At 45.7% G+C, this 25,027-nt stretch overlaps 1 protein-coding gene and 2 long non-coding RNA genes across 3 annotated transcripts in view; 1 reads left to right on the top strand and 2 right to left on the bottom strand.

The window, feature by feature from the left end:
- Positions 1–1,531: 1,531 nt before the first annotated feature.
- On the bottom strand, positions 1,532–1,855 carry LOC124651825. Its single transcript, XR_006987511.1, has 2 exons — positions 1,802–1,855; positions 1,532–1,696 (listed from the first exon to the last, which is right to left on the bottom strand). It is a non-coding gene; the product is annotated as an uncharacterized LOC124651825 (long non-coding RNA).
- Positions 1,856–4,957: 3,102 nt separating this feature from the next.
- LOC124656586 overlaps positions 4,958–25,027 on the top strand; it is a 68,028-nt gene continuing 47,958 nt past the window's right edge. Inside the window, exon 1 of the mRNA XM_047195301.1 lies at positions 4,958–5,766. Coding sequence (XP_047051257.1) covers positions 4,958–5,766 — 809 coding nt within the window. The remainder of the gene's footprint in view (positions 5,767–25,027) is intronic.
- LOC124651580 lies at positions 14,135–16,618 on the bottom strand. Its single transcript, XR_006987454.1, has 3 exons — positions 16,421–16,618; positions 15,634–15,713; positions 14,135–14,256 (listed from the first exon to the last, which is right to left on the bottom strand). It is a non-coding gene; the product is annotated as an uncharacterized LOC124651580 (long non-coding RNA).

Genomic DNA, 25,027 nt, shown 5'->3' with positions numbered 1-25,027 from the left:
TGTTTGTTTCTGAAATCCCAAGGAAATGATGAGTGATACCGCCGCTGGTGGCCTAAGGAAATGGCACCGCGTGGCCGCCGTTGTGTCGGCCATTGAGGAGAGATACCGTCGACGCTCCGCCGACGTCGCGGGCCAAGTTTCCGCGCTGCTATTTCTCTGGCATGGAGGAAGAAGTGCGTTGTGCTGTCGCACCGCTGCTCCGTAGTCCCATGGCAACCGTCAAGCAAACCAAGTCCTATGTGCTCCGATTCCAGTCCCACGACAGTACGTCAGACATCAGAATTAGAAAAGGGGAATCGCGAAGTGGGATTTGCGTACTTCAAGATTTGCGCGGACAGGTGTCATCCATCAGGGTGGGTCTATCCTGCTAGGGTGATAGACCTGGTCTCATAGGATTTTTTTCCGAGGCAGGGCCACCCTCACCGCTGACAGGAAAACGGCGAGGGAAGACAACCAAAAAATGGAGTAGCTGTCAATTTCGAACGCAGAATAATTAATGCAGGACTCAGCTCGTTTGAGTTTAGCAGACCATAAAATCATGAAAATTACCATGTTTTCCACCAAACTGTACCATGGGTTCTTCCATGTCTTTTTTATACTCGAATCCAAAAATATACAGATGTACATACTAAGAAACAGTCCTTCGGATCTTCTAAGCTGCAGGCTGCTGAGTCGTCTACCAGCTGAAGAGGACAGACCACCCTCATCAACCATACATCTAGGAGAGCATTATCATAGCTCTTGCTTCTTTGGGAAGCAATGAAGTAGCTTGGCTGCTGTCGGTGGAGAACACCCCAAGAGTGCTATCTGCTGCTTCACCCAGCAGACATGTGTGAGAAGAAACACATCCAGATCCTCGAACCCACGATCCTCGACCCCACGTTGGGCCGCTATATGACTAGTCTTGCACTTCACCTGGTTAAGTTGTTGGAAGTACTTTGATATATCTACGGAAGTAGTAATCATCAACTAAATAATGGCCAGCCTCATACAATGATCCATCCACCGGGTGCTTCACCACATCTCCACAGGCGAAACAATGGCGAGGATCAACACCAAGCATCCTGATTTCTGAAAACCCACCTGTAAAAATGAGGGATTAGTACTATAATAAGTTGGGACTCAACAGAAAAATATAATCAAACTAAAAAAAATGTTTTAGAACTAACCAACTCTCTCATGTTCTTCCATAGAAACTAAGGATACGGGTACCCAAGCATGTGTATCATGACAATATCGTAGTTCTGCAAAGAAGAACTCCTCCTTTGAATCCTCCAAGGTGCTTTTTGCCGTGAAATTCACATGATGGTAGGAACCATCATATCTTATCACGCAGCTCATGATCGGTTTGATGAGCTGATACTTGATCTGGCATTTTGTAAGAGCAAGAAAATAAGAAAGAATATAAAATAACAAAATTATTAGAACTGATCTTGAATACAGTTGGAACAATCAGCATAGCATCTGATTAGACAACAATACAGTGCATATATAGATTGGAAACAGAGATGAAAATATCACCTCGTTCTTGTTTTGGGTGTTGTAGTGCTCCAACGCGATATTTGCATACCCCGGGCAACTTCGCAGATAGGGTGAGAACGCCTCATCACCATCGATGTAGTCTTCTGATTCTAACGTGGCCGGCTCCGGGGTAGGCGGGCACTCTCCATCACTGTCGCTCTCATACTCGTAATACCTGATTATCAAAAGAAAAAAAGGTTATATATTGCAGGAAAAACAAAGGAGAAGATGAATCCAGATCGACATATAAACTGTAGATGAAAAAAAAAATTGGACTTACACTTGGTTGTTAGGATGATCAGGAAGCGGCGATGTAGGGCAATTCGGATCATCGAGGTCGACGTATTTTTGTGTCGCGGTAGCAGCGTTGCCATGTTGAAGAGCAGCAGCTGGCTTCTTCTTTCCTGCAGGCATCGACGGAAAAGGAGGCTCTAGAGGAGGACAGGTCCTCTCACAGTAGAGCACTCGAGGCATTGTTTCACCTGCTCCTTATTCCCTCGATCGATGGATCTGCTTCACAACAAAACAGTAGCTGAGATCGATCGGGAATTAATCGTAGCAAGCGAGCAACTGAAAATTAGTAGGGCTGGCAGCGGAAGACGAACACGATCCGATGTACAGGGGGATTCTGGTTGGGATTGAAGAGGGGGTCGCGAGCTCACCTTCAATTGGCCGTCGCCGTTTGTAGCCGACCTAAGTTCACAAGCCGAGGCGGGCAGGAGGAGGACGCCGGGGAGGGAGAGTCCCGCCGGCGGCCGGGGTGGCGGCGCTCTAGGGTTCGAGCCGGGAGGAGATGCTCGTGCGAGAGACAGGAAAGGGACAAGTGGCCCTCACGTCACCCCGCATTTAAAGGGCCCAAGTCCAAGTCCTCCTCGGACGGGGCTTGCCGGCTGTTTTGTTCCCGTTTCGTGCGTGCCAAATAATATGGAGATGGGGGCACCACGCACCGGGCGAAAACAAAACCGCTCCGTGAAAAGAGGTTCAAGGAGGCGATCCCATCTGCCCCAACTACACCGGCAAGACGCCGGTCCCTGCCTCCTCCGTCCGCCGTTCCGGCGACGGGAGGGGGTGGTGACCTCAGGTTTCGCCCCGGCCTGTAGTTAGGTTGGCCTAGTGTTTCCTTGAGGTGCTGCTTCCATGGAGGATACGGCGGCGCGTCAGAATAATTTTCCCTGCTTTTCCTCCATCTCGGCGTTGCTCCTATCGGTGCCGTCGAGGGGCAGGTGGCCCGGTCTTCTTGCCGATCTCTTGATTCGGTGAGATTCATGTCTGGTGGTCGGCGTTCGGCACCCTCGCTGGTGGCGGCCGCGTCGACTGTTTTAGGTTTGTTTGTTGTCTTGCAATTGGGTATGTGGATGACGAAAGGCGGCGATGTTCCTCTTCTCCGACTGCGTTGGATGAAGTTGATGTCGTCGGGATCTGGTGACCACGGGGAAGATCCCCGGCCGACGTGCCACAAAGTCTCGGTCTTGTCGCTTGCGGTGGTCCGGTTCATCGGCTCGGAAAGCATCATTGTATGCGAAGGTGCTCTCCCAGATCTGGGTATGGTGGCTGTTCGCCTCTTTTTTCGACGCTTCCTTGGTGGCGGCAAAGGATGTTGGTGGACGACAGTTCGGCGAGGCACAAGTTTCTTCAAGGGTGAAATTTTAATTTTACTTCTTGTGGAATTTTTTGTGCAAATTTGCTTGACAAACATGTTTGTTTCGGATGGTCATCATATATGTAATCTCTCTAAACATATTGTTTAATGAAATATATGGTTGCTTCAAAAAAATAATATGGAGATTGCTACCTGGCGCGCGCCCCCCAATCCCACACACACACACACTGGTGAACCAAGTTAGGGTCCGTTTGGTAGCATGTATGGATCTTGGCTCGCATCGGCCCAATAATTTTTGGTCCGTTTAGATGCCTGCAGCTCACTGCGTTCTTGCATGAACCGGGTTTTAAAGCACCCCCGGGACAGGCCCTAGAGGAACGCCCGGAATGGCAGTTTCTCCAGGACCAGGCCCGTTGCGGCCAGAAGCCTGCATGCGTGGAGAAGGGTGGCGAAAACGTCGCGCCCATTCGGGAGCACGCGCCATAATCAGCCTCACCGGTCCCTCTCCTTCGTATCACTCGCGAATTGTCACATCACCCGGCGGTTCCCCTCCCGCCGGCCAATCCGCCGCACCGCCGCACAGAGGAGCACCCGTACCGGAGGAGGAGACATTGGCGAGCAGCACCACGGCATCGGCCGCAATCTGCTCCGCAGTCTTCATCGGCATCTTGACTTCGTCCGCGACCTCAAGCTCGTCCTCGGCCGGAACAATGGTGGTAACGACCTCTCCTTCTCACCTTCGTACTCGTTCTGGCAGAACATGCCATTCTCGGGCATTTTCGACGACATGCACATTAGATCTGCTAGGATTTCCGTTAGGATAGCGGTCGGATTGATGTTCGCAAGGTGTTCGTCCCCATTTCTTGATGTTCTTTTCCAGTTCTTGCTTTTCACGGTATGGATTTGCTTAGATCTGTTACTCTATTATCGGAATGCGGTACATCCTTCCTAGATCGAACTTTGGATTGCTAAAACTGACAGATCTTTCTGTACATGTGATACGTCCCAGACGTATCTATAATTTCTTATGTTCCATGCTACTTTTATGATGATACTCACATGTTTTATACACATTATAAGTCATATTTATGCATTTTCCGGCACTAACCTATTGACGAGATGCCGAAGAGCCAGTTGCACCCACGGTCGTTTAGCCGTTGCCGAGGGTGGTTCCCGTGTTGTGCGCAGTCACCTAAAGGCCGGTGGAGCTCATCGTCCACCACGTTGGAGCTTAGGGCCATATCCGCATCGAGGCCTAGTCTCGGGAAGCTAAAATGGTAACCGAACACTGAAGTTCAAATAGAAAGTGGCAAATAGGGACTTTATATTTGTCATTTTATTTTCGTTTATTTCATTTTTAAGAAAGAGATTATTCTCCTAGAGCTTCAGCTATGTCGAAGAGAAATTGACTTATTTGCCGCTCCTTTACTTTTGGCTGTAAAACCTTCCAATTCCAAATCCCACCCCGCGGCGATGATGCGTACATCGAACGCCTGTTTTGAGAAGAGGGCATTGCTAGGATGGTTATACCGCTACGCCGCACTATACCATCGCCGCTCAGAGCCTTTCACTAATGCCGCTCCCCTCGGCCTCCTCCGCCGCGACGAAGACCAGGCCGTGGCCTAGGACTTCCTCCGCTGGCGGCTTGCCAACCAAGAGAAGTTCAAAAACGGAAGAAGAAAAAAAAGGGAGAGGATGTGGGATTTTCAGGGACTGTGGGTGATGTTTGCTTTTCTTCCCAGCAGTGCTGTTCCACTGTAGCCAGACAGCCAGACTATGGAGGCGAGATAGTCTGACTCACTCTGGATTCCTGCTTCGGTGCTTCCAGCTCCAACGATGGCGCCGCCGCGGAAGAGCGCAGGCAAGAAGACCAAAAGAAAAACCAAAACCCCGTCTTCCTCCACCTTGGTTCCTTCCCCACCGACGGTGGAGTCAGAGCCTGCGGCGGCGGCGGCGGCGGCGACGGCGTCGATCGATGTCCTCACCGAGTTCGTCCTTGAGGACATTCTCCGCCGCCTCTCCCTCGCCGACCTCCTCCGTGCTGCCCTCGCCTCCCACCACTGGCGCCGCCTGGTCTCCCGCTGCCTCCCTCGCGCCCCTCCTCTCCTCGGCTACTTCTTCCACCCAACCGAAGTCCCTCCCCCGATTCCTGAAGCGGATTCCAAGATTCAGCATACCCCTGCCGTGTTCCTTCCCCTCGACGTCGGCGAATCCGCTCCGCGCCTCTCCCTCGACTTCGCCCCGGACGCTTTCCGTTTCTACGTCTACGACTCGCATCAAGGCCTCCTGCTTCTCGAACCCAGCGACAGGATCCGCCGGGCCGGCGGGAGCCTCCCCCGCTTCCTCGTCCTCGACCCGGCCACCCGCCGCCGCGTGCTCCTCCCGCCGCCCCCGCGCGACACGGTGCCCGATGACCGCCGCTGGCGCAGCTCAAGGTACTACGTCGGCTCCGCGCTGCTCTCCCGCACGCACCTGACCAAGCTCTGCTTCGAAGCCGTCTGCTTCGCCATCGACGGAGGGCACCCTCGCGCCTGGGTCGCGTCCGTCGCGGACGGCAAGTGCAGCTGGCGCGCGCTCCCGCGGGAAGAAGATGTCCTGGTCGATTTCGACCCCTACTGGTTCGAGGGAGATGGTCCATTTTGTAGGTAAATAATCTTTCTTAATTATTCACGTTAAGTTCTATACTGTCACCATCACATTTTCTTATTTTTACAATTAACAAAGATACTATATGAGTGGTCACAAGTCACTTTGATTTTCTATTACGGAGTACTTCCTCTTGTATACTTCTCGTATGGTTCTGTCGGTTCGTTTCAGCTGACACTTCTGTCATTTTTACAATTCAGGCTGGATTGGTTCAACTTTGTTTGAAGTCAGCTCACATGTTTTCATTTTTCGGTCAATACGTCGGTCCTGCCACCTCCCATCCATTCTTCTCATGGGGAAGCTTTGAGTTCAAACTTCACAGTACATTGTCCTGTATGAGACTATTTAAGCAGTTTATTGATGCTATTATGTCAGAACATCATTTGGACTTGATGATATTCAGCGAGGCGTATGGTCAAATTATGCTTCTTTTCGACGACCCATGGTTTGGGTTTTATTCAGTAATCCTTATCTCTGAATCCTTTCGCATTTTGGCTTTCCTATTGTTCTGCCTTGGTAATTTGTGGGTTTGCCCACTGTGAGGTTCAAATTAATACTAGCTTGAACTTGTATATGTACTATCTGGCGGCCGTCCGCCACGTAGGGAGCGAGCCGCCTTCATGGCTGCCATCTGCAAGCCGAGAAGATGCCAGCCTCCGCGGAGACGCCGCAACAGGCTGAAGGACGCAACACGTAGGGAGCTCTTTCTTTTGTGGCTGAGGCGGTGATGGATGAAACTCCGAGGGAGGGACTGTGTTTAGCTCAGCACATGGGTTGCAATGTATGATCGTTCAATCAGATAATGCCCTAGTGTGCAGACTATGAGAGAATGGGGCTTTTCAGCAACCGATGCAACTGCTATCTTTAATCTTTTTCTCAGGTTTAATAAAGGTAAATTATGAGCACCATTTAAGGGAATCCAATTCCCTTTCACATAAGTTTAGAAATTGTTTCCACCTTTTCTGATAAACGATGTAAGTATGTTCAATAATAAATGAAGCTAGCTGAAAAGCATTCCGTCAAAAAAGATCTATAACTCAGTGAAGAAAAACTTAAACCGTTGAAAATTGAATACACAAACAATTAAAACAAGATTGATACACTAGGATTTGGATGTAAACATGCGCTGAATCCGGCTTTGAATTAGTTTTAAGGTATCCATATCCGATTTTTGAGAGTCCAAGGATAAGGATATCCAATTTCGAAGTGACACCCCAGGAATAGCACGTGGATATGAATTATTCAAAGTTTGATTGGATACGTACAACTAAACATGCTAGATAGTGTCTGATACATCATAATTTTGGCAAATATAAGATAACTTTCCTCGGATAGAGGGAGTAGTAAGAGCATCTCCACCGGCGTCCCTGATAGCGGTCTCGATAGCGATTTGGGGGTCGGGAGCGAAAATGGGCTCGCACCAGCTCACCCCAAACGGCGCCGGCGATTTTTCGAGTCCAATAGAAGCGCCGGCAACCCCGTGCCGGTCCATTCGCCATCGACGGAGGGCACCCCCGCGCTGCTCTCCCGCACGCACCCGACCAAGCTCTGCTTCGAAGCCGTCTGCTTCGCCATCGACGGAGGGCACCCTCGCGCCTGGGTCGCGTCCGTCGGCGACGGCAAGTGCAGCTGGCGCGCGCTCCCGCGGGACGAGGATGTCCTGGTCGAAAATTCCTTCACTACAGCATCGAAAGAAAACAATTACTGGGAGAGGGATTATTCATTCTGATTTTGAATTTGTATACCAAGCCATAGTTCAGCATCAAGAAATTTGGTAGTACAAGCCTACAAGGAGTGTAGCATAGCACACCCCTGTACTTCCTCTACTTGGTTCGTGTCTCTAGAACAAAAAAATCTACTTACCGCAGGAGGGATCAAATCCGCTAAAGCTAAACTCGGCGCGGACAATTAATCCTCTGTGAAAAGCTTATCCTGGTTCATCCACGGCAGGAGGCAAGCAATTAAGAAACCCGGCGCGGAGTTGGCTCCATCCATGGATAAGCTCAAAACTCAAAACAAGCACAGAATTCAGTCTTACGAACAAATATAAGCAGCTGATACATACCGAGTGACCTCGCTTTGCCAGCCCATCTCCCGTCCGATACAGCTCGTCCTCAAAGCGGCCGGATATCTCAGAGTGCCTTCTCCTCTCATATGCTCTTCTCTCAGTTCGTCGGAGCACTCTTCCTCAAAGCAGCCGGATATCCTGAGAGTGGCTTCTCTTCTCTTCTCTCCTCTCCTCTCCTCTCCTCTTCTCGACAAGTAAAAGTCAAAGTCTAAGTCGCACACGCTCCCGCACGCGGACAATGACGGTGACCTCCTATATATAGAGAGGGAGACTGAGGGAAGAGATGTTTGAAATTTCAGAGGTAAGCACCAGCGGCGGGAACTTTCTTTTCGCTGGGTTTGATGCCACATATTGATAACCTGGAAGCAAGGGTGGCCCTGCCCGTGAAAACACACAAACACACAGTTGCCTCCTCGTAATTAGGGGTGGACAATAACTGTTATCACGCATGCAACTCTCACTCTTTAGTTTCCCTATAATTAATTGTAGCCAGTTCGCTTAAACTGGAACCCAATCTCCGCTTTGCATGCACGCTCGTGCTGGGAGAGTAGGATGCTTTGTACATTCACCTTTCTTTGCAGTACGGATAATCAATCTGTGAAATCGAAAGGTCATGACATCCGTATGATCTTATATAAAACTACAGAATTTGCTACTCCCTCCATTCACTAAAAAAAGACTTTTTTAGCTATCCATAGACTACTTATTTTGGTTAGTATCTAGTCCACTTATAGCGTGTAGATTTACTCATTTTGATTCCTATATAATTTACTTTAAAATATCTACAAGGTCTTAAAGTTAGTGCCGAAGGGAGTAATTAATAGGGTTTTTTTTCATCTTCATATATTGCCTGAGAATTCTAAAATTCTTTGTTCATCTTCAGGGATCCGATTGCGCAAAATACTAATCCTATGTGCCGCGTGCATTCACGGATCCAATCGATTGAACCTAGTATGACGTTTTTTCAAAACAACAGATTTTGCATCAAACCCAGCTCCCAGCAATGGATACATCAGATTTTCTTCTGCAGAGCTACCTACCTTTTTATGATTACTGCTTGTTGTCTGGACCAATTCTAGTTCAAAACTTCAAATAAAACCAGGTAAAACTGCCAGTTTAGTGAGGCTAAATGGACAATAAGAGTGTACGAAAATTTGGCATGAAGTGACATTAGTTTTTGGACATTTGGTTCACATATATAAAAAACATTTCAAGTTAAATCCATGACAGAATAACACGTTAATATTGACAGATTCATTTACAGAGGAATTGCAAGTCCCGAATGAAGTAAACTATTACAAGTCCTGATTATGACCAGAAAGCATGATGCAGTTCCACGGCTGCACGTTATAAAAACTGAAACAGTTCTACATAAACAAAATCAGCAGCGGAACCACGACCACGGCCGCCGGAAACTGGCCAGGTCACATCAGAACCAAAAAAGCTGGAGATGAGCCGCAACACCATAGTCATCCAGGCCACGTTGTCATCGACCCCTTACCATCCCCAGGTTCTCGACTTCAATACAACAAAAAGGTATCCACAAAAGGCTCCCCTGTCAAAACAGCACAAGCAACTTCTCTGCAGGCTGCAGGTCGTATCGTCGCTCAACGACGCCCGCAGCCGGTCCTCACCACATACCGTCTGCTGCTTTATTGGGCCCGAGCCGCTTGGCGTCCTTCCTCCATCTGCTGCATCACCTCCATACACAAATCACATGAACTAATGCACAGATAGAGAAGACATCTTGCCCAAGTAAAACCCTGGATGGATTGCAGATATAGACAAAACAATCATTAACACCAACTTCAAACTGTGAAAGCTAAGAGTCTCAAAGGATTGCAATCTTGTAACTCAGCACCAAGTTCATAATCTCATCTAGTCAAATAGTAATAGCAAGTGATACAACACAAATAACAATCTAGACTTAGGTTTCCTTGTAAGCATTTTGTATAAACAGAACTAGCTTCAAACTGAAACACAAACATGAAAATAGTACTACTGCTAAGAACATATGTAACCTTGAATCGGATATAAATTTACGCATAAAACTCATACATTGTAAACAAACTAAAAGCTTCCAAAGCAATTCACAGTAGCGAACACTGAAGAAATGAACTTCAGACAAAAGCTAGCAACAAACAAATAAAAGCAGTCTTAAGTAAATATACAATATTTTAGAACGAAGAGCTGGCAACACCACATGATCAACCTATGAGCAGCCAACACAAAGTGAAAACTAAACCTGTAGTCTCCCAAATGGAAAAGTAAAATAAACTGTTTATCCTGGATAAGCAGAAGAATTTGAGATCTATGCGGACTTAAGTGCGTCAAATTTGATGCATGGGGGAGGTCCTAGACATGAGCACAAAAGCTAATGATATAGCAGTGCCAAAATCTACTCAAAACCTTCCCATTTCACTATTTCATTTTCTTTCACACTTAAAAAAATCTTGTGAATACAAAGTATGGTAAAACACTAGACAATAGTTTCGGTACCAAATATTGAGGATTTACAAGACTATACTGTTGATCCCCTCTAGTGACTTACATTGTAGTGTTGTTGTGGAGGTGCATAAGGTCGGTCACTCTTGAGCTCCTGGTTTCTGTTCTCCAGATCAAAGAAACCTGGAATGTTCAACATGATAAATCTTGCGAATTCTCTATCAGAGTTTCAAAACTCTTGTGGATACGAAAAAAGTATGGTAAAAGGCTACTTGCAAAGGCAAGATGAAAATCTTGTGAATTATCTTTCCGAGTTGTTTCAGGAACTCTTATGAATACAAAGAAAGTATGGTAAATGGCTACTTGCAAAGCAAGCAGCAAGTACACAAGAATATTCCAGATTAACTAATTTCTAAAATGTCCAAGATGAAACAGGTTTCCAGAGTTGCAAGATCAAGAATAATAAGATTTCTAAAGTTCAAGAAGAAACATGGTGCCTAACAGATATTTCTTCGAAGCTCAAGATCAAAACCTATTATTATAATGAAGAATAACGGGTTTCCAAAGTTCAGGATCAAATCAATCATCCATGATATAACACACATTTGGCATGAAAAATATTTGCATTTCCCACTTCTATGTGTTTCTTCTACTACTTAGATCAAGCTTGTTCGCGCCAACAAATTAACTATGTATCATGAAATTGTGCACGTAATACAAGACTTAATGACCTCAAGTATCTATCATGTACATTGGTCCCATGTGACATCAAGATAAAGAAAACCATTTACAGCTTCAAGCATTTGACTGGATGGAAAATGGCATCAACCCATCATTTTCTTTATAATGATAAGACACAAGAATCACAATCAAAGCGAATTAGGGACATTCCTGCAGGGGACATACCTGCTGCTGGTTTAGGGCAGCTACGCGACCATTCCTTGTCTTGTTGAAGGCAGGATGGGACTGAATTCGATTTTGAAATCCATATTGGCTTCCAAAGCGTCAAGCTCTGCATTTTTTCAGCAAACAAAATGAGAACATCAATGAAACAATTGTCTTAGTAATTTGCAACACATGCATACTCTAAGACCATTTATGGGATTACATCTAGAGTGGCAAAGAAAAGTTGCAGGAAAAGCATGGCCGGCCAAGGAGGACTGATATACGTTGGAGAGTAAATTCAAATGCAAATGTAAATTGATCAGTGGTTCCGGGCAGGTAAGCGGTGTATGGAAATTGGGTGTCTCGGTAACTTTAAGTTGCACGGCTTGTCACAGTACGCAGCCTTTGAATAATCTAAGAATAACAAACATCCATAGAGCCTTACCTCACCGATGTCTAAGAATAAGCAACAACAATCGAGCCTTACCTCCTATAAGTTCTTCCTCATCAATGTTATTTGGCATATTATAGCTTCTACCTAGAGGTTCTTGTATCTCATTGCTCACATCTATAAGATCCATAATCGTCTTGCATGCTCTACAGATTAGAAAATCAGGTGCAGATTAAGATGTGAGTGAAGCAAAAGTACACAGGAAAATTAAGCCACCAGACTAGAATATTTATAAGCTCAAAATTTTGAAAACATAAGAATTTGGTAAGCAACCAGTAGAGAATGCAATTTTATTTAGTGTGCATTAGAGAGACATACTTGGTTGCATTCTGTTCGACAAATCAAAAGTAGTAGCTCTGAGTGTACTACCACAAACCAGTGATGGATTAAATTACTTCCACTAATGATTATATTCATATTTGGTACATGTAGTGGTTTTCCGGAACCTATAGAAATATATTGATATTCCGTAACATCAAACATCAAATTATACTGCAACTATATAGAAGAGAAGGAAAACGATAATGGTCAAAGCAATTGTTCTCAGCTCTAAGAACTAGGTTCTGATAGGGAATGAGACCAACCCAGGAACTAGCACCCGTTGGCTTTTTTTATAGAAGAAACTCCATGAGTGCACAGCGGAAGTACCAGGACTTGAACGCTGGCCGGCAGCCTGCGCTCCCGCAGAGCTAACCAACAGACCAACGGCCGATAATGGTCAAAGCAATTGTTCTCAAGTCTAAGAACTAGTATCAGATAGGGAATCTTGGAGAGATCTAACTACAACAAATAACTACAGTAGAAAAAATGAAATAAGACCACGAATCTTGGAACAGCCCAATGCTTGTCCCCAAGACACTCTGTTCTGCCTCAGGATGTCGATAATTGAAAGAACGGGAAAGAGACAACTAAAATGAGACACCACACCGAGAAAGAAAATAAGCCAGCTCTTTGTTTTCATTATTCAACTATGGCCTGTAGTATGATAGACAACCATGGCATGTCCCATGGTGCAAATGTTAATTTGTGATGTTGCAAACAACCATTTTGCTTAAATTCAACCCATTAATTAAGATGCTTTTTCCGATGCCCAAATACCACAAAGGCAAGATTGTAAACATCAAGTCTCGAATAATGATTCTCCACACGCACACTCTTAACATGTGATCATGCGAGTTCGTCTGCAACAATGCACTATACAAGCATATTGGCATGATCCCACAACAAGTAATCATCAAGAAGCAAAACATAATTGAGGAGCATGTAGATGATTTCTGAAGCAAGCTAGATGCGTACATGAAACATAACAGAAGCCAATACCCGTAAAAAATTGGAAGCAATGGAGGTCAAAGTTGCAGGCTTCTAGGAGTTCAATACGATTGCAGCCAGTGTTTGAGACAACATGCATCAATCGTACATTGCTGTTGGTGTCCATTCTCCCTGCCGAGCCGTAGTCCTGAAGAGATGTGCAGGTTGTTTAGCCTCCATTTTCTAGAAGGAAGAAGAGGAGGACAAGTACATGAAGATACCTTGCAGTATATTAGGCCACCAGACTTGCTGATGATGAGATGGCTGTAAATTGCCAGCATTGCCATAGTGACACAAGAAGGCGGAGTCGAGATAACAATTAATTTCTCGTATCAGCTGCAGAAGAAAACATCATAAGAAAGAGAAAAGCTTGATACATGAAAGAGGGCAAGAAGTAGAACAAACTCATCCTTCTACAGACAGTTAAAAAACTCGTCAATTTTTCAGAATAAAAACCAAACAGATCTCTTTGTAATTTGGATACCAAGATGATAGAGACCTATGCATTTAAATGTGAACTCAATGCCTTCTAGTGAAACTGCATACTTGCTAGTACTAAAGATCAAAGGAGGTGACACGCAACACACCCTAGTTGTCCAGTACACTCTCTTGCTATTATGCATTGAAATGCTCAAACAATCCTCCAAGTTCACGGCCGTCCATTTAAATAGGCCATGAAGTAGCAAATATGTGTTTTTGAACTAGCATCTAATTTGAACAGACTTGAATTTGTGCAGGTTCTTTCACAGTCTTCAGTAATTTCACAATCCAATACACCGTTTTAATTAAAAAGAGGCCATGACGGGAGGATCATTAGACACACAACTTATGCATCACCTTCAAATCCTAAAATGAACTTTTAAAAAGCATCCGATGTGCTCAAATTACAGTGTTACGCGGCTACTGCCTAGCACATCTAGGTAGCCGAACTGCTACCATCCTTGGAGAAAAAAAGTCACTTAAACCAATCTGAAAAAGTGATTGTAGTCCTGCAGTAAATGTATAAATGCCTCATCAATCCACAAACAGAAGCTCTTAGGTTCCAATACACTAAAAGCTGCGTAAGATCGTATTTTTGTACACTCAGTCAGCATCCTGCAACTCCGTATGGTCTAAGGATGTAGAAGATGATATATCTCACCTTTTTGCAGCCTTGTTCCCAAAATGAGGCACTGTGCAGACGAGGCAGATCTTGCCGCCCCGGCTTCGAGGCTGAAGCTGCCCTCGCCAACCTTGTAGAGGTTCCTGGAGTGGTGCATGGCAGCAGCATCAGCTTGCTCACCGATCCAGCAGCAGCAGGTCGGGTGGACGAGGGCCACAACCATGCAACAGCTAGACAAATGGAAGAGTAGCATCAAGTTAAATCATCAATCCATAAAATAGACTATATATACATTAAGAAGATTGCTTATTCTCAAGTTTAAAAGACGTATTAAGAATTCTAAGATAAGCAAGTACAAAGTTGCTTTGATGTATGACAGTAGTAGTAACATTTTCACATGCAACAATACACTAATTAAGGTGGTTCTAATAATCTCACATAAATCAACCACGGCTTGATTTTTTGTTTAGCAACAAAGTAGCTAAAATCCTAGAGCTTGATCCCTTAGCAACGCAACAAATTGAAAAACTTCTTACACCTTAGAGCTAGGTCCAATACCATAACAGGTTCCATTTCAAATATTATGTGGTTGTGCCACAACAATTAAACATGGTGAATTAATACAACGACACCCAGATTGCCTAAACCTTACAGCAGGAGAGAAATCACAATTAATTTGTACACAGATACCAAACAAACAAATTAAATCATTCCAGTTGTACAAGCATTACATGTACACACGAGAACTAACTAAGAAAATCGCTTAGTTTCTCACATGCATCAGATCTACACAATAACAAACTACCGGTTTACTTATTTCTGAAACAATGTTGCAGCTAGCGATGAATCAGAAGAGGAATGCAACCTTGTTGATAACATCAGATTAAAGCATCAACCTGTTGAAGTGTATAAGAGAACTGTCTTGCGCTTTCCATCAGACCGTACTTTTGGTAGCATTGGCTAGTGCATGAAGCTTGGCAAAACCATCTTCTGGTAAAAGAACTAAAAGCTTTTTACCCAACTATTACTACATGCACTAGTCCACTCCTACCACATAGGACCCACAAAGTACGGTTCTGCTCTAGGATAGTCACCGTCATGGAAGCTTGCTGGAGCAGTAGTGGCCCCTCCAATTAGCCTGACAAATTGGCAAATGGCGCAAAACTGAATGGATGAGGAATGCAGTGGGAAGGTCACAAGTCAAATCTGGAGTAGCACTCGCAGAATTGATCTCACTCCAGCAATAGTGCAGCACTAGGCCTTGATTTTCAAATGGTAAGCTGGAGTGCAACTCAAGTCAAAGTCATATTTTTTTTCTTTCAGGAAAAGAATCAATATGGAGGGCAAGGATGTACGTCACATGCATGGCAATGGACTTGCATGACACACATATACACACCAGCTACCTATAATGACAATTGCAAATAATGCAATTGAGCTTGGAAGGAAATACTGATCTTCCCAATACATGGTCTCACAAAATGAGAAAAAAATTGCAAAATAAGGAATGGTGTTTTTTGTGATATTTTTTTCCATATTCAAGAAATACTGATCTTCCCAATGGTCTCACAGTAAATATCCCTACGGGAGTGCTACCAGGAACTTACCAAAAACCTAGAAAGTCGAAGAAGGCCACCCAATAGTCATGAATCAGACATCAACATCCTATGCTCCCTTGCTTCAATAACTTACAGTTAGGAAACATCAAATATCAGTGCAATGAAATGTCATAACATTGTGAATTAAACCAATAGAACTGAGTTCAAAGCAAGAATGGATAAAAAAAAAACTCTAAGCCTCTAATCATAGCATCGAGATGATACTTCTAATCTTGTAGTCTAGCTTGCTATTCATATGAAGCAGAGCTCACATAAGCAAGCACATAGTTATGAAGTCCGCCACTTTGAAAAAAAACCATACATGTAGATATCAGATACATGTATAGATACCAATTGCTCACATATGCCTCTGTAGGTACTAATTGCTCAACTACACAAGGATAACCAGTTCACTGTTGCACAGCACATACACAGGACCAGATTCAGAGATAAATCTAAAATGTAAACAGAGAAAACCAGTACCATAAGAAATATCTAACCCTCACCAGCATAATATTTATACACGCATAGGTGGTAGCAACACCCAGATCATGCCAAGATCTAGCAATAAAATATCAAGACCAGACAATACCAACCAGTGGTATTCAAAACCATATAACAACAAGTTTAGGACTATAACAAAAAATCACATAGAAACTACAGTGACCATATGATCAGCATCACCATAAATCAAACAAAGAGTCATCGTCTCAACCGCGGTAGCATAGTAAAGCCATAGCACGATGGTCCACATGGGATGGGAGCCAGAGATCCAAGTGGTAAACCAGTAGCTCACCGAAGAGGTCGTCCACGAGGATGGGCGTCACCAACACCGCGTTTGCGGCACGGCGAGCTCATGACGCTCACTAGGACCTGCCGTTGACCTTCGCCATCATGTTGGCTATGATGGGACCCACCTGCAGGTTGTCTTGGTGCTTGGCCAAGTTGTCTGGGATGCTCATCACTGCCGAGATGCGACGTCGACCCAACCCTGCCCCGGAACACCCTGAAAGATCAAGAATATACTACTCATCAACATAGCATACAGAATTACTACTACGCTGTCGATGCAAAAATAGGGCAACTATTTTCATGAAAAATTCAAGTTATCATAAATAGAAACATTCCAGCTGCAATAACATTTGCATATAGATCTGACAAGGTGCTGATTAACCTACAATTGCATGGCTAACCATTTCATGGCAAGATAAGCAAAGAATCTAGCCAAACTACACTACAAGGAACATTACATTTCACAACATCTTGGACTATTCACCAAGATTTGATTTTACATGCTAACTATCCACTAAAACAAGGAATTGATATCGCAATTTGCATTAAAGGGGCAAAATTCCATCTTTTTCATAAGCAGCAGATTAGCTCCAATAAGTGCATCAAAAACATTATAGAAAACAAACCCTCATAAATAAGAACTCAAGCTCGAGCCATTAAATAAATATCAAGTTTAAGGTTGACTTTAGTTAAGTCTGGTTTAAGGTTGACATTAGTTAAGTAAGCCATACGAAACCCAAGCCTCGAGCCAACATGCTGGCCACGCACATCCCACAAGTTAACTAGAATAACACATCCTCCTAAAAAAAATCAGCCATCTCAAGACAACATTCAGCAAACAGTCCAGGTGAGACAAAAAAAAACGCTCGGCATATAAAAAAATAAACCAGTTTAAACTCTGTGACCTGGTTGAGCTCAAAGTTTCAAGAGCTTGGCTTATAATATCGTAAATTAGAACCAAATACAGTAAAATTATGAAATGCACCGGTATAAATGTACAAGATCATGAATTCGAAGTAAAAAGATTAGGGCAACTATTCATGTACATACAGTAAAATCCTTTCTTCTCTTTTCATCATCAGAAAACAAACCGACCAATATCAATGTTCCGCCACACCCCGTATACCTCCACATACAAGTGTCATGTCCTACACTATAGTTTGTGCTTTCAATCACAGCTACTTGTTGCAATACAGAAGTCTCTATTATGAGTGTCCCTCGAGGTAAATGGCGCCGCTGGATAGTTATGATTTCTAGTTGTCAGATTACAGCAGGGGCGCATGAAAGGTATAGTCAATGCTTCAGCGGCTGGGTATGGTGTTCAGGTTCAGGAGGGTATAGGTTGAGAAGGAACCTGTGGATCAACCAGAGTGTGCTCCATGCTCTTGTAACGTTGAGAGAACAACCTGTAACGATTATGAGGAGTTACCATAGTTTGAGATATATAACCATGGCAAGAACTTGGGCTGACACTGTTCCATATGTGACTCTTATACATTAACAAATACCAAGACTACATTTTTCAGTTCAGTAGATGTAAGTATAAACCTCAGCTTTCTAAGACATCTTAAAATATATAAGCAATAAGGATATCTTGGTACAACATAAAATTATGGAAAGTTGAGTACACATTTATATGCACAAAATGTGTGCTAAGCGTCAAATTTTGAGATGCAAAGGCAATATTAATTAGCAGTACTCTAAGAAAAACATGCACAAATGATACACAAATAATGTTTTCCGGGTGCATGGGATTTAATGACTGTTTTCTGAAGGAGTATTCTTCGCAGAGATATTCTCAAAAGCATCACTACATGATACTTGATTGATTTTATTTAGTTTGATTGTTAGATCTATGTTCATCAAACAATAAGCATGGCCTAAATACACTTCCGTACATTCAACTAATAGTATATAATCAAAACAAATCTTAAGTATCTATACTCTAATGGGTAAGTTGCAGTGTTAGCATTACATATTTTGAATTCTGCATTAGGAGTGAAGTTTAGAGTAAAGGAAGAATAAGGAGTCATGCTAGTGTGCTATGCTAAATAAACAGAAGAGAAAAAATAAGAAGCTCCGGCCACAGATTAACTCACGAAGAGCACATTCAGTGTCAGTAATAGACCAGCAAATGAACAGAGTCTCCAAGCAATTGATATAAATGGCAAAGATATCTTCTACCACTTCCTCTCTATCTTCCTACTGCCACCCACATGCCATGAGCAATCAAATTCCACCACAGCTACTACATTTTTCTGTCCAGTAGATATAGGTACAACCAGACCATCATATCCATTTTACAGCTATACAGTGGATTTACAAGCACGCCTCTCATCACTACATCCACCTCTTTTATATTGAAGATATCATGCAGTATTGAAAGGTTATAAGCAGGATATGCTACCACAGTTTCTAGTAAGATTTTACTTGGTCAACTAGGGCCAAAAGATGACGCAACCACTACTTTAGTATCTGTAAGCAATACTTTGGTATTTTTAGACTGGCCCATCGGAATGACACGAGAAGATTCATAGCTAAAAAATGTCAGAATTTTCTAACTTCATCGCATTCAGTATACTTACGAATCAGATATTATTTGAGACCAGCAAGTAAAGAACAATAGAGGATGCGTACTGTCGAATGAAGTTGTATTCAGTAGGAAGCACCAAATAAAATCTTGCACACTTTCATAGGTAAGATTTGAGAGAGACAGACTCGTTTTATCCGTTGAGTTGCTAATATTGGAAAGCTATAGTATGATTTTAGATGTAATTGATGGCACACAACAAATTTTGATGGAAAACGCTTCGCTACAGCCGGGGGATCGGACGCGCGCATCGTCCTGGTCCCGCTTGCGCCACGTGTCCGTGAACGTGGGAGACTTGTTGGAGCTAACCTTGTTGTATAGGTTTAGTCTCATGTTTATTTCGTATTACATGATGTTAGAGCTAGTTGTATGCATGTAAACATGGCAGAGAGGCATCGGCAAGAGAGCACAGCACGCAGCGATAGAGGGAGTGCAGTGCAGCGGCTAGACTGCCAGCCATTAGTCGAGTACTTGCATACACGTATTGTTAGGATTAGTCAAGTGTTAGTTAGTGGATGCTACATGCATGGATCAAGATGGCCAGAGTTGTGTGGCCGTTAGCAATAGGATCAGCTAGCTGTTAGTGTTGATCGTGTGTGTAGTTAGTGGAGTAGAAATAGGATAAGGCTGTTCTGCCTGGCTGTGTATGCGTGCGTTGTGTGCTATATAAGCCATGTAATCAGCTGAGTTCATTGAGGAGTTGAGAAATATACAGAAAAGGCACGAGTGCGGGTGCCGCCAAAACTCTGTGTGTGTGTTCTTCTTCTCCTCCATCGTCTACGACGTGAGAAGTGTGAGGTGTGTTCACTGCGTACTCGCGTGCGTGTATCCATTGATCTTGGGCAAATTCTATCAAGACTGCTAGCTGTTTGGGGTCCCACCACGAGCCTTATCAGGACGCGTTGCTTTTCCTCCGCCCGTTTCTTTTTTCCTTCGCTTCTTCCACCTCTCGCAAAAGCTTTTGTCCGCCATGGATTACCCAGGCCACCGTCTCAGTACCCGCCCCACCATCATGCCGCTGCTGGGCGAGCCACGCTGCTCCGCCCCATATCTCCTCCCTCTCTTCTCTGTTGGTTTCCGTCCCTCTCTCGGGCGGAAGTGCTACTGGGAGGTGTGCTGCTGCTCGCGGCGACCGGAGCAGCTGCTAGCCATTGGGAGGTGGCGCACCGGTGCTGCAAGGATCGGCGGCAGTTCTAAGAGTCAAGTCGCTTCAAGTTTCGCCGCTCCCCCGTGCACCGCCATGGATATGCTACAAGGTGAGCAGTCGGAGGTGAGTGTTGCTGCGAGCGGAAGAGGCGGTTGCTGCCAGCGGCGAACGTCCTTGCTACGAAGAGCGGCCGGAGTTGCTGCAAGGGGCTAGAGGCCGAAGCGTTGCTGCCAGCGGCGGACTGCCTTGCTACAAAGCGCTGCCGGAGTTGCTGCAAAGGGGACTGCCGGAGTTGCTACTAGGGGTTGGCGGCGGACGCGAGCTGCCTGCTGCGGACAGCCTTGCGACAAAGGGTTGCCGGACTTGCTGCAAGGCGTGGCCGGACTTGCTGCGAGGGGCTGGCAGCGTTGCTCTCATGGGACGACGGCTTGCTCCCATGGCACGGGATCGAGACAAGGCCGAAGGTGCTGCCGGCGACGGTGTTGCGGGCCGCAGCAGGAAGTGCTGCTAGCCCTGGCCGGAGGTGCTACGAGTGGGGGGCGAGGGTGCTGCCAGTCGTGTCCGGCGAGGTTGCGAGCTGGCGAGATTCGCCGGAGCTCTGAGCGACGGCGCTGGCGGCGGTCGGAAGGAGCGCTTTGGCGCAGTTTCTGACTTTCTGTGTGTTAACTTCGCCGGTGCGAGTTTGCTCGCGTTGAATTTTCTACCAGAGAAATACCATCGTTAGGAGAGAGACGTGCTCAGAACTCGCAGACGATCAGACGGTCCAGACCGACTCAATCAAGCGGCTGCGGACCCGGGGGATCGGGGATTTGATCCCCCGGGGGACGCTCAGTGCTTCCCTTTAAAATCAGATTTCCATCTACTGCGTATGCACACATTCAATTTAACAGGAAAAAGAATAGATTTCTTAGCAAGGAAAGAGATGAAGGAGTTGGACCTCAGAGGGCAGCTGCAGGTTGGGGAGGTCGTCTGCAGCAGCAAGACGGAGTTGTGGGTGGCAGCAACAGCTCGGGGACGTCGCCGGCGCCGGCATCAACAGTTCCGGACAGGCAACCGCCATCTCTTCTTCCCGCGGCGCGGCGAGCTCCTCCCGCCGGCCGCGGCCGTCGCCCAAGGTGGTCGTCACGAACAGCCATCACGACGACGGCTGCATCTCCGCCCCTCCCCTGTCCTTGGCTCGCTCGCCACAAGGACGAGCGCAACCACGGCAGCCCTCAGGCGCGGGACTGCCCAGGTGCGCGTCCATCTTCTGTGGAGAGGTCGTTGCGCCTCCCGCTGCCGGCAGGGACGCCGCCCCGGTGTCTCTTCTCCGCATCCTAGTTGGGGGTGGAGAGGATTTTTGGTGGCCGGCGTGAAGGAGATTGAGCGGCCAGCCTGGATGGGATTGGGTGGGTGGGTGCGCCGGTGAGCGGCGGCGCTGGGTTGCCGGCGCGGAGCAGCAGAGTGCGGCGGCGGCGATGTGTTTGTGTGGGTGGGATCGCTGGGAGGCGAAGCGAGCAAGAAGAGAGGTTGGGAGTGCGTGCAGCGTGCGTTTTGTGTTCTCCGTCGCATCGACTCCTGCAGTCAGGATTTACTTCGTCTCGTCAGTCTACTACTCTCTCTCTCACGTAGTAATCACATTGGGTTCAATTTTTCGTGGTTTCCCGATGTACTCGAATCAATTTTTCGTCTCCCGCGTGGTCAGTCCAGAAGTAAAAGATCATTTAGATCCTAATTACTAATAGCATGTTGTCTAACTACTTTCTGATCGCTTGAGATGCACCATCATGGTTCACATGCCTACTCTATCCCTCCTAAGTTTATTTTAATGTTCCATGTGTTGCTATTTTATGTAAAAGTTTAGTCAAATTTGAAGTTTTTTGACATTCAAAAAAGAAAAACGTGGACTTATTTGATGACGAAGGGAGTAGGCTCCAAAGATCATATCCCGGGTAGATGTTCGGTAACATAGGCGACGTCCGAGTCATGCACCCGACCTTTCCCCAGGTATACTTTGCTCCTCGCGAGATCGTGGTCGAACCAAATCCCAACATCGGTGACTTGGGATCTTGGTCACCACGTCACCTTGAGCCGACAATACTTGATGTGGTGTTGTTGGCGGTGCTAGCTCTGCTCCCCCTCCGCGATCTTGTGGCGTTGGCCGGCTTCAGGTTCTTGGTGGGACATCGGCTAATTAAAGGCGTCCAAGGCCTTGGCCACTGCGGGCGATGACATCGTCTTCGATGTCGTGTTCCCTCTTGGAGGCGCCACCAAATTGCCCCTTCTTTCTCTAGCTTGATCACGCCTAAGTGCTTAACTTGCACGCTTCTTCGATGGGGTAAGGTTATCTTCATCGTATTTAGGCACATCCTATTCATCTTTACGTGATGAGGCAGTATCAACAATGCATGCATGTACGTGATACACTAGCTACTACTTCTACTTGCCGATCAATTGAGATGCACCATCATGGTCACCTGCCTACTCCATCCATCCTTAAATAAGTACTCTTTTAATTTGATGTTACTATATTTGATGTAAAAGTTTAGTGAATTTGAAATTGTTTGACTTCCAAAATAGAAAAACGTGACTTATTTGTGAGCGGAGAGAGTAGGCTCTAAACATCCTGGGTAGACGGTCGGCAACATCCGCGTCGTGCACCCAACCTTCCCCTAGTATACTTTGCTCCTCACGAGATCGTCGTAGAACCATATCCACACGTTGGTGACTTGGGGTCTTGGTCACCGCGTCACCTTGGGCTAACAATACTTGATGTGGTGTTGTCGGCGCTGTTGGCTTTGCTCACCCTCCGCCATCTCGTGGCATTGGCCGGCTTTGGGTTCTTGGTGGGACATTGGCGGAAGACATGCACTACGGGTGACGGTGTCGTCTTCTACGACATGTTCCTTCTTCGATGCGCCGCCAAATGCCCCTCCTTTCTCGTAGCTCGATCAAGCCTCTATGCTCAACTTGTCCGCTTCTCCGATGAGCTAAGGTTCTCTGCATCTTCTTGAACCACACCCAGTATCTTCACCTACCTTTCTTGAGCTTGTCGCCACCGTTGTCTCCCTGGGTACTTTTACATGGTGTTCTGCCCAGTTTGGGCAACCTGCTAGATACCCATGGGTGGTTTCTTAGGCCGGCGTCATGCTAGGGGCGATGCCGGTGATTAATTTCTTCCTTAGGCCGTGGGCTCAATGTGGTATTGAGGTTGCGTCTTTTGGGGTGGTGGTTGGGCTAGGATGAAAGCTCGGCAAGGCCTCAGCTAGTGCGGGTGACGGCGACGCTCTTAGGCGCCGCTCTCCTCCGTGGAGGCGTCTCCATCAAGCCCTCCTCCTTTAGTATCTCGAGGTATGAAGACAATTAAGCTCTACCGGTCATGGGTGCATTGTGCTTTGGTATGGGAGGTATGTTGATGCCAGTTTCGGTGTCGCGGCCTTGCAATAGAGAACTGGACTTCCATCAACGAATTTAAGACCGTGCCTTTTTAGATAAAAGACACCTACGGTGTCAAGGTGTAGCTTGCTTTCCCTCATCTCTGTTGTTTTCTTTGTTGTCTTATAAGTTGGTAAGCCCACCAGTTTTCTGTTTTTTTTTCTTTCTGTTGGTTCTATTGTTGTACTCCTGGTCGGTTTATGGTATTGTTAATTCAAAGTCGGTCTTCCGTGTCTTATGTTTTAAAAAATCATCGTAGAACCAGATCCCGTCGTCGTTGGGCGCGACAACTTCACTCTTAGGGCTTTTTGGAGTTTTTCTCAGGAGTTAAATTTGTGGCATCAACAGCCAAGGCAACCCATGTCCTCGATGGCTCATGAAACTGTGTGTGCAAGATAGCCTAATTTGTGCGTTTTTGGCAAGCTTACCTATTATATGCTAGCTAGCAAGCCAAGGTAGTTCGAAAAATCCATACAACTATATGTGAGAGCGAGAGAGATCATGCTGCTAGGTACGTGTTTGTGCTAGCCTAGCCGAAATGCATGCATGTGTACGACACTACGTCCACGAGTTTGACCGTTAGCTAGCACCTTTACCTATCAACATACTACTATCTATCTAATATCTACAGTCAGTCAAAAAATAAAGCTAGCTTAGTTTTGCCTTTTATATAATCATTACTATAAATAAAACAAACTAGATACGAAATTAAATATAGTAAGATGTGAATTGCACACATTATACTATCCATCAACATAACATGAAAATCAAAGGACTCCAAAAATTCCAAGCAACGACTCATGAGCTTGATAGCAGTGCTCTCTCTCCTATGCCGCAACGATAAATCTTGTGCCGCCATCATCGTGCTGACCCGTCGGACTCGATGCTCACCACCGCCTTGGACTACGCTAGAGGAGGCTCTGACGTGGCCATGGGGGGCGGAGTCCGATGGTTGGGGCTAATTGCAGGGGGCCGGTGAGGAAACTCCGAGGCAGTTGCGACTTTGTGGGTGGTGACACCCCAATATACTGTGAAGTGTATTGAGCGTTAAATTCTTGTGTGTAAAGCAACTGCACTTCACAATTATTTATTGGCTTTTCCACCTTACACCACCCAAAATAAACCCATGTTAGTACCCCATTCAAATGGGGGAGGGTTCCCGACCCTTCCTCGCACGGTTTCGGGTGAAACCTAGTTTTACTTCAAAAGTGGTTATTCCATATGATGTTTTTTTTTATTATGATCGATATGTCAACCAATCATAAAATCTGACCCGTTTACATCCCTACATGTAGTGCGGGGTTGACTTCGTAGTCCATGCACCATCGTCAAGCCGCGGTTGCTTCCCTCGAGAGGCGAGCCCTATAATCATGGGTGTGATCCTCGGGAATGTGGCGCATCCACATGATTTATGTATTTTTCGGAGATAACAATCTTCCATTCTTCTCGCGGTGGGTGGC

The sequence above is a fragment of the Lolium rigidum genome, chromosome 5 (genome assembly GCF_022539505.1).
Source record: "Lolium rigidum isolate FL_2022 chromosome 5, APGP_CSIRO_Lrig_0.1, whole genome shotgun sequence".
NCBI lineage: Eukaryota > Viridiplantae > Streptophyta > Magnoliopsida > Poales > Poaceae > Lolium > Lolium rigidum.
Note: the sequence above shows the minus strand (reverse complement) of the source record. Positions and strands in the feature narration are given on the sequence as shown.